This window comes from Cryptotermes secundus, unplaced genomic scaffold (assembly GCF_002891405.2).
Source record: "Cryptotermes secundus unplaced genomic scaffold, Csec_1.0 scaffold316, whole genome shotgun sequence".
Classification (NCBI taxonomy): domain Eukaryota; kingdom Metazoa; phylum Arthropoda; class Insecta; order Blattodea; family Kalotermitidae; genus Cryptotermes; species Cryptotermes secundus.
In genome coordinates, this window is record NW_019738875.1 from 51,365 (window position 1) to 61,290 (window position 9,926).

The window sequence follows — 9,926 nt, forward strand, 5'->3', positions numbered from 1 at the left end:
TACAAACAACTTATGTAAGATATAAATAACACTTGTGAAAATACAAATCGACTTCCTTAAGATATAAAATAACACACTCCCTGTAGGTTAGGCCTACTGTATACTTACGAAAATACAAAACAGTTTCCTTAAGACAAAGTAACACACTACTTGTAGGTTAGGCCTACCAGTACACTTATGAAAATACAAATCACCGAATTTAAGATACAAAATAACAAGTATGTTTACTAATTCTACTACTAATCTATATTAACAGAAAGTTAAGTTAAGAAAATGCAGTTTAGAAGCGTTGAGCGGAAGATCAGATACTAATAGCTCACAATATGGCGGAAAATGGCCTAGGAGCTAAGCATGGCTTAAAAGTAAAAAAAAGGAAGAAAACGTTCAGTATAGAAAAAAATTTAAATATAAGGTTCACTATAGTTCACTTGACTTTAAGTCAAGATAGCGGACTTTCATAACAAACTTGCTTTTACATATAAATGAGATATTCAAAATGAAGACAAAATATGATATTTACTCACCCTGCCAATCCTGCCTGTGGTGTCTGCATGAAATTCCGTTGGTTACCGGCTTTAGCTGATTGCTGTGGTCGAACAGTTGAAGGAGTCAGCATAACTGGTACTTGGCCTGGGAAATCTCCTGACCCAGCACCTAAGAAACAATATTATTAGATCACAAGTTTAGTATTTCAGGGGAGCAGAGAACCCATTTCAAAATAAACCAACAAACTCTTTGGCAATAGAACCTGAGAGTTCAACAACTTCAGACCAAAACCTACTATTGGACAAGATCCTGGGCCAGTTTCATCCATCTTCAGGTTCGAAGAACAGGCCAAGCAAGAAACTAGCATGAAGCATGTAGCAAGTGGAGCATTATACTCCAGAAGACAAAACTCTTCACACCCACTGCTGTGAGTACTTCAAATCATACATATTTTACTTTACTCTTCTTAAAGGAAATACTGTACAATTAAATTCAGTTATGTGTTCTTTACATGAAGTACATAAAATAGAGACAATATTTATCTACATATAACACAATTCAGCTCTGGATCTATTGAACAGATCTTCATAAACTCTGATGTTTGAAATCTCCAATGATGTTGTTGGGCTGGTTTCACTTTGGTCCTTGCCAGTCTAACATAACTTCTGCTTTCTATGAAGCTCAAACTGAACTTCACTGAGTCTCCAAAATAGCAAAAAATGGGCATGTGACATAAAATTAGTGTCTAATTAAGGTCTGCAAATTTTCATTTTAAATTTTTCATGATATTTAACAATACAAGGAAATTAAATAAAAAATAACTTATTTCTCTGTTCATTGTAATGGATGTAGTGTACTTAACTCTGAAACACTAAATCTGTATGTGGAATGTTTGATTTGCATCTACCATAAATGCATATGGAAGAACAACTGTGAAGAACACACAGAAAGTACTGTCACTTGATCAAGTGACAACAGACAGTTTCAGATTGGTAAGTGGATTTATTGCACACTTATACAACCTGTGACTACACTTCAGAGATCACTGTCACACACAGACCAGTGTTCTCAGACATGGTCTTCACTGTTCTGGTTGGTAGCAGCTTCCAGTGGTGTAACATCCTCAGCTCCCATGACCAATGGCTCTTGTTCTCAAAGGCTGGCACCTTTCAGCTGCAGCTCCCAAGGTGAACTAAGTCACAACTCCACACTGACTCCTTATGTAGCCTCAGCACAGACAGCATTGAAAACACCGCTTCCAACAGTTATTCCATTGCTGGTGTTTATGTTGCTTAGCAATGGCCCCAGTAGTGTTGTGAGTTACAATGCCATTGCTTAGCAATGGTAGTTATTCTGGCTCCTTTATTCTAGCTGTGAGGCCTTATGTCACAGTATTCTAGATTGGGAACATATATTTCCAATCTTCTCTACACATGCAATGCAAGATGATCTGCTGCCGTATCATTCATTACCAGAAATTATCTACCCTTAGCATATCTCACTTCAAATTGTTTTATGTTTCACAGTTTGACTAACAAAGACTTACAGATCAAACACACATACAAAACAATGAAATCTCTAATCACTGCAATTTATGCTGTACAACAGTTCATGGCAAAATTTGAATGCTTACTAATTGCTGGAAGCCTGAACCCTGGACGAACCATAGGCTGGTTGGGTGGTGCGGGTTCACTTGGAGGAGGTGGTGCCCTAATACTGGAACGGGGAGTGGAGCCTGGAGGCAATCCTGGCGCTGGTCTTGAGGGTGAAGCTCCAGGCTTTTGAAATTTGATTTGTGGCTTCAGAGCACTATGCTGTTGTATAAAGTTATTGCCCTGCATTCTTGACTGCCTGCTTCCCACGACTGCACGTTGCAAAATTGGCTCTGTAGATAAAACCAAGGAACAAGAAAAACCACCACAAATCAGAAATAATATGTGAAGGTATTTACTAAGGAATGTTGTTAGGAAATACAGCAGAGTGCTCTCCCTTTATGAATTAATGTTTATTATGCTGACATTACAACTACAAGCATATATCTCCCAGTGCAATGTCAATATAACACTACTGTATATTACTATATAACCACTAAGGCTTAAAAAACAACACAGCTCCCTTCTGGCACACTCACAATGATAAGCTGAAAAAATGTATTAATGTTGCCATAATTAAATAAAACAGATTTTATGCTGTCTATATATAATAACAGAGCAAATACTATTGTATTGTAGTTAATAATTATATACATCTACAGAATTTATGTAAATATTCATTTCAAGCTAGCAGTAGTGAGATATTATTACCATCAAGTATAAGACTGACACTACCCCAACATTCTTTGCAATACCCTGACATTAAGTAAAGTTAAAATCTGAAGGAAGAAAATGTAGACAAAACACCATTAACACTTACAATGGAATACCGAGTCTGACTTATGAGGCAAGATGGTGTACATTCCAGGGATTACTGAGGAAGAAGACTCATAATAATTTTCATTTCATGCATCCTGTTGTGTTACAATATACAACTCTTTTATAGACCGTCAAAACACAACAAATAGAAAAAATCAGGGCTTCGCTACATGTTTCAGTCATTAATGGCCATCACCAGGCAAACACATATCAACAAACATACACCACTGAACTGCTGTACTGAGCCGTGCTAAGCTTTAGCTCGCTCACGATGATGTCATCATCTCTCCTGTGACGGATTCCATCCCCACTATGCGGTATCCTGACGTCTGTCACGTGGTCCCAGGTACCCTCTTGTGAAGGGGAGACTTGTGCAGTGCAGTCGTTTAGACCAAGTCGACTTGGAAGGTTGTTTACTAGCCAGCAGGTTTGTGGTGGAAAATATTGGTTTCGGCTGGGGCTGTTCTAAATTCCCTTTGGTGTTATCTGCTGGCCAGTAAGGACTGCCCGCGGTCGCAAGCCGTTGCAGGAACGCTTGCGACGCGCGTATTGGTTTTGGGTTGGTTTTTAGTCTCAGAATTTAGACTTGCGTTTGTATGGCCGGAGGGCTTAACGTCTTGATATTTCTAGCGTCGACACAAGTGGTGCCGACGGGAAATTGTTAGTCTAAATGAGCTTGTCTTTGTTTCTTGGTCAAATGTGTCTTTTTTGTTATTTATGTATTGTTATATTTTGTTATTAAATTGTATCTGGTTTTATCTAAGCCAACGACTGAGTGTAGCTTCCTCCTCCTAGCTTGGATACCCCATCTCCATCTAGGGGAGCGTGGGAACCAACAATAGGGCCAGTAACGATTGCGCTGTGCCCTTCCTCTTCGTAATAATAATAATATAATAGTACTCAGTGGAGAGGAAGACGAAGGGCGTGGTGCAGTACAATAGATTGGATACAATGTTAAAATACTTTGTGTAAAAACACAATAAGTCAGATTATATAAAAAACTGAAAGTTATTGTATAAAACAAGATAAAAAATAATGTTATACGACATACTTTTCATACGTTTCTATGCAAACTCGTTTACTTTCCATACAATACGGACAATTCTTCATAAGATGAGACACTGACTACAAAATTAATTAATTTGCAACATCATGGGCCTCCTATATATTCTTATATAAATGAAATATCGAACTTCTAATTGGTCCATAGAAACGTAGGAAAAGTAAAAAATCAACGACCGATTCGATGTTGTACAACATTAATTAAGTTTTATCTTGTTTTATACAATAACTTTCAGTTTTTTTATATAATCTGACTTATTGTATTTTTACACAAAGTATTTTAACATTGTATCCAATCTACTGCACAGCAGTTCAATTGGGCATGTTTGTTGATATGTGTTTGCCTGAAGATGGCCGTTAGTGGCTGAAACATGTAGTGAAGCCCTGATTTTTTCTATTTGTTGTGTTTTGACAGTCTATAAAAGAGTTGTATAAGACTCATAATCATTTTCAAATAACCTAGCCTTCAAGTTTCAAGTTGTTGCCAATAGTTGGCATGAAAACGTTAAACTTTGAACTCTGCAGCAACTGCCTTGGGGAATATGCAAATTTAAGTTTTGGTAAATAAATATAAATAAACACTGACATGATCACATGTCAGGAAAACTGCACCACTGAAAATGCAAATTATTGTTACAAGTATCATAGCAGACCACATAAATGCCAACAAATGACCTCAAACAACCATTAAGTAAGCACAATCTGCGATGCTCATGGCGATAAATTTTTACTGCCTTCACAGATGTGAAGCCATGCAGTCCAGTAGATTGTTATGACACTTCTCAGAAATGTGATCCTTCCATCTTCCACCCTGCAGATGGAGGCAGTACATTCCTCTGAAATGTTGGTAACAATCTACGAGACCACATGGTATTACATTCAGGAAGGCAGTCCTGTTAACCACAAAGTAACATGTATATTTTGCTTCCTGGAAGACATTACAATATACTATCAATGTAAGGCTAAATATCATATTAACCTTTAATGTCCGAAGTACCCTGATTTGGCCAGTCTAGCATTTAAACTGCGATAGTGGAAGCGCAGGCACACGCCGCTAGTAGAATCGCATGCACAGTCTTAAGTATTTATTTTTAAATGTAGTAATTATCAGAAAGACTTGAGTAAAACCATAATAGAGGAATTAAAATGATACCTAAGTGAACAACAGAAAAAAGAATATACGTATGAGTTATACCCAAACTCATCCACGAGCCAGCACTTTTAGTGCAGATTCTGCAGATTAATGTGCTCAAAATATATAGTAAAATTCGATGTACATGGGTTACTTCGAAAGTCATGGCAACTAATTTTTTGGGGCAAACACATTACAGTGAAGAAAGTTCAAAATATACTTATGAAAGGGCATGATATACCCCTCCGATTGGCTTAGTCAGATCAGGTAGATGGGAAGGGGCATAGCTATAATAGGCAAGAAAAACTGCACATTACAGAATGACTGTTTCTTTTTCATTCTTTAATCCTCAAAAAATTCAATTGTGATTAAGAAATAAAAAATTCAATGTTTCATGTTTCATCGATGGAAATTATCCAATTCAAGAAATTGTCTCCTTAAATTTCATATCGTTCGAGGTTCACACAATTTGCTTCATAACATGTCCACTTTTGAACCTCGTTTAATTCGTGTGGCACCCACTTCGCTGCAATCTTGCGCATGTGTAGGTCTTCTCATAAAATTCGATGCACAGTTGCCTGATCAATCCTTGTATGTCTCTCTGACCCCTTCAGAGACCAGCACCTATCTTCCTCTATGAACTGGGTGATCACCGCATGAGAAACATTGGTACGAACGGACACAGGGCATCCACTACATTGCAAGTCAGCACTTGCTTCTCTTCCACGTTGGAATGCTTCTATCCACCTTGCAGCACTTCTGTATGGTAGAGCATGATCACCCAGAGCTTCCACAAGCTCTGAGTGACATTCAGTCCCATTTCTGCCGTGAAGCACCGCTATTTTCACATAATAACGCTGTTCCAGCCGGCTAACATTCATTCTCGACGAAGGTTATGATCACACTGACTTCGCCCTGGACTCGCTTCATTGTCCTTGGAATTCTGCATCATCTAGAAGCGTCATTAGAAATCAGACGTTGCTGTCTCTCAGCGGCAAATTTGGAAATTCTGGTCAGAGCTTTCAAAATTTAGGAAAAATTATGTTGCCATGTATAAATAGGCTGAAATGAAACTACAGTATTCAATTTCACTATGAACGCACAGAAAACAGATCGCACTCTGTATCTCAGCCACGATGCAACTGTCTGTTCACGACCCTAGAAAGGGCAATGATCTCTTGCAGCTATAACGGAAGGTCTTAGCACTGAAGAAGGGACCCCTCTAGCTTTCTCCTGAATAGCCATTCTTTCATTCTTCTGTCCTTTAGCCAAAAGATTTGAAAATCCAAAGAGTGTAAGAAGTGCCAGCAGAAGACCAAATGATTTTATTGCTTCCATCTGTTTTATGACATCAGGGACTGCTAAAATTTGTCAAGTGTTACAAACAGAAATGAATTTATAATGCAGAACAACTCTGTGAAGAACTGGGAAACCATTTTTGCAGTATGCATCAAAATTAAAAGAAGAAAACTGAAAATAGAGTATAACTCTTTGTAGAAAAAATTTCAAATCTTCCATTATAATATTATATTTAGCATCCTGTTGCACTCTATACGATATATGATATAAACCCTGTCCTAAGTGCAACAATTTATTGTAGGTCTTTCATCTTGCTTTCTTCTACACCACATGTTCCGGCCGCAAACGGCCATCATCAGGTGTATACACTCACGTAGCTGTTACACTGCACTTAGTTTAAAATTTAAAACACAAGTCTTCCCAATTGTTCCCTTCGTCCTTGCTAACAGAATCTACTTCGCTGATATTTGTCTGATTTGTACATTATCTCTGTTACCTACACACGTCAAATTTGACTTTCATGAACTGTCACTTTTAAAATCTTCAGTACCAATTTTAAAATTCCTCTAATTTTTTTTTTTTTTCAAATTTTAAAAATTTTAAAATTCAAAATTCTCAGGGTTACTCACCCTATGTCTATAGTGCTGCAGCGGCTATACAGTGCTGAAAACAAGAAGTAGCCGCTGCAGCACTATAGACATAGGGTGAGTAACCCTGAGAATTTTAAATTTAAAAATTTTTGAATTTGGAAAACAATTTTAGAGGAATTTTAAGATTGGAACTGAAGATTTTAAAAGCGTCAGTTCATGAAAGTCAAAATTGACGTGTGTAGGTAACAAAGATAATGTACAAATCAGACAAATATCAGCAAAGTAGATTATGTTAGCAATGACGAAGGGAACAATTGGGAAGACCTGTGTTTTAAATTTTAAACTAAGTGCAGTGTAACAGCTACATGAGTGTATACACATGATGATGGCTGTTTGCAGCCAAAACATGTAGTGTAGAAGAAATCAAGACAAAAACCCACAATAAATTGTTGCACTTAGGACGGTGTTTATATCATATATCTTCCATTATAATATGTGACACTATGTTCTTTGCTGATACAAAATTACTTCCATCCATTTATCATAAAAACTGAGTTAGATACAGCATTTTTGAACATAATGCTTAAAACTGTTTAAGCACCCTAACAGGAACGGACATTTAAACGCAGAGTAGCAACGGGCATTTAAACGCACACCAACAGTGGGCTTAAATAAACTCCGGCCAGTTCAAGCTTACCACCATTTCAGAAGTCCGGCATTTAAAGGTTAAGACACAATTCTTCCCACAGACAGAGATGCTTCAGTACTATTCAGCGCATCACACTTATGGAACAAACTCTTCATATAATGAAAAACTCACTGGAATTACTGGGCAAGCCTGGACCAATTACAACCGTAAGAACCTTGCCCGATGGTTTGAGAAGAGCCATGTCTGACGTTCCTGCAGAAATAAACTTGACCTGACGAGTTCCACCACCACCCCAGCCTTCTTTCTTCACTTTGAATTCCAAACTGTAACCAATTCCAATAGTATCAGTTCTAGGTCTGCATTTGTTTCACCATCCTCAACTACTTCATGTAGTATCAAGGTATGATGCAAACTTGTAAACATTAACAATATTAAGTCACACATAAATTGGCAAAGCACAAGATGAAACCAAAGAAGGCACTGAAGAATAAGAGCATTATTAACAAGTGAGCTAGAATGTAGCCACTCGTGCTGAAAGAAGCCTATTAGTTAAGAAAAACAAAACAGAACCAACTGGAACAATCCTTCATGAGAAGGTGACAGTCACTCAGCCAGACAAGATATTCTAAACTTCTTAAGAAACTTAAGAGATCCACTGGACCTTATCCTGAGCCAGCTGAACAGTCAAAGCCCTAAAATGCTACTTCTTTAAGATTCATTTCAATATTATTCTCCTATCTACACATAGATCCCCCACAGGAAAATTAAAACATATAGTGTATAAAGTACAATTGTCTTTATTTTGAAAAATGTCTGACTACATCAGATCAAAATCTCAATGAGTGTATGAGTATAAGGCTTCAAATGGAGTCAGATCCCCACCCACTTCTTTTGCGGCAGACTTATAATCCTATCACCACAAATGTGTGCATGTGAGTGTTTCTCCCTTCCCTTCTTCACCCCCTCCATTGAATGTAAGTAAAGAAATCAATACTCATCTCAGCTCCTCAAAGAACATTGTACTATAATCTGCAAATGTTTAGTGGTTACTGAATGACACACAGTGCAACATCAACACAACTTGAATTTCTAAAATTTGTAATAATACTCTTTATAATTAGTCCCCATAATATCTGAAAATGGTTTCCATACATAATCTTCTAGTCCAATTTTTAATTACATACATTACTATATGGCACTAAAATTTAAAAAAACTGCCCATGCAATAATAGTCCATGATTTATGCTAACTGTCTTACAGTGCATACACTTTTTTCACCTTAGTGTATGCACTGTAAGACGGTTAGCATTAATCATGAACATCAGTCAGTGCAACGGGACGCTAAAATATAATATTATGCAATAACAGTTTTATCTCTTTTGGTGTTAATGTAAAGTCATGTAAATGTAAACCTTAGCTTCACCACCTTTGTCTGTCCATCCCACTATCCACACACAACAACACAATAACTGCTCAATGGATTTTCCTGTTATCTAATATTAAGAGTCTTATTAAAATTTTCTAACACATTTCAAATTTTTTAAAACTGGACAATAATATTGAAAATTATACGAACACCTAAGTGCCTTTCTGCGTGCAGCTTATACATAACTTGATAAATATTTATCAGATTAAAAACTTTCAATTAAAGTAAAGGTAAAGTTGTTCTTGCACTTAACACTTTGCGGACCGGCAATTTAAATATTTAAATCACCCTGCGGACCGGAATTTTTATACCTACTACCCTAACTTGTGCACTGTTCACTTTAAAAATTAATATAAAATCTCCTAATTAATTTTATGAACTAAAATTTTTGGAGAACACTTACCAATGCTTCTAGAAGTGCTTGAGGGTGTGATATTTCTCGAAACATTCCCTTCTGTAAAGTGGCATTACACAAAACTTGCAAATGTAGGCATTACTACTCCTTTTCTTGTGAACTGCGCAAACACGGCATTGCCTAGAAGGCTGCTTCCCCTTGAAATGTTCACTCTTCACAATTTTCGTGAGGGTATGTTTCCGCATATCACCCAAGTCGCCCAGGGGGGTCAAAATGAGGCCTGCGTGGGGTGGGAGTAGACGGGCCCAGTCGTACTAAGACTGTGTCTTCCGCTGGTTCTGCCGCCACCATGTGGTCTGTAGCCCAGGCTTTTGCCACGTTCAGCAGAAATGCCTTTTATTTCAATTTTGAATGAGGGTTTAGATTTTTGAAAACCAAAAATGAATTGAAAATGGCACAATTTATAAGCCGCAAGGCAACTTTCTTTGTCCACTTTACCGTTTTCCGAGGAAGAGG

At 37.4% G+C, this 9,926-nt stretch overlaps 1 protein-coding gene across 2 annotated transcripts in view; it reads right to left on the bottom strand.

Moving 5' to 3' along the window:
• The window catches only part of LOC111871166 (unconventional myosin-Ie), a 154,874-nt gene that overhangs the window by 12,626 nt on the left and 132,322 nt on the right, over positions 1-9,926 (bottom strand). For both annotated transcript variants that reach the window (XM_033754129.1, XM_023864054.2), the window contains exons 20-22: positions 7,801-7,952; positions 2,120-2,371; positions 525-654 (exon numbers count right to left, since the gene is read on the bottom strand). In XM_033754129.1, coding sequence (XP_033610020.1) covers positions 525-654; positions 2,120-2,371; positions 7,801-7,952 — 534 coding nt within the window. The remainder of the gene's footprint in view (positions 1-524; positions 655-2,119; positions 2,372-7,800; positions 7,953-9,926) is intronic.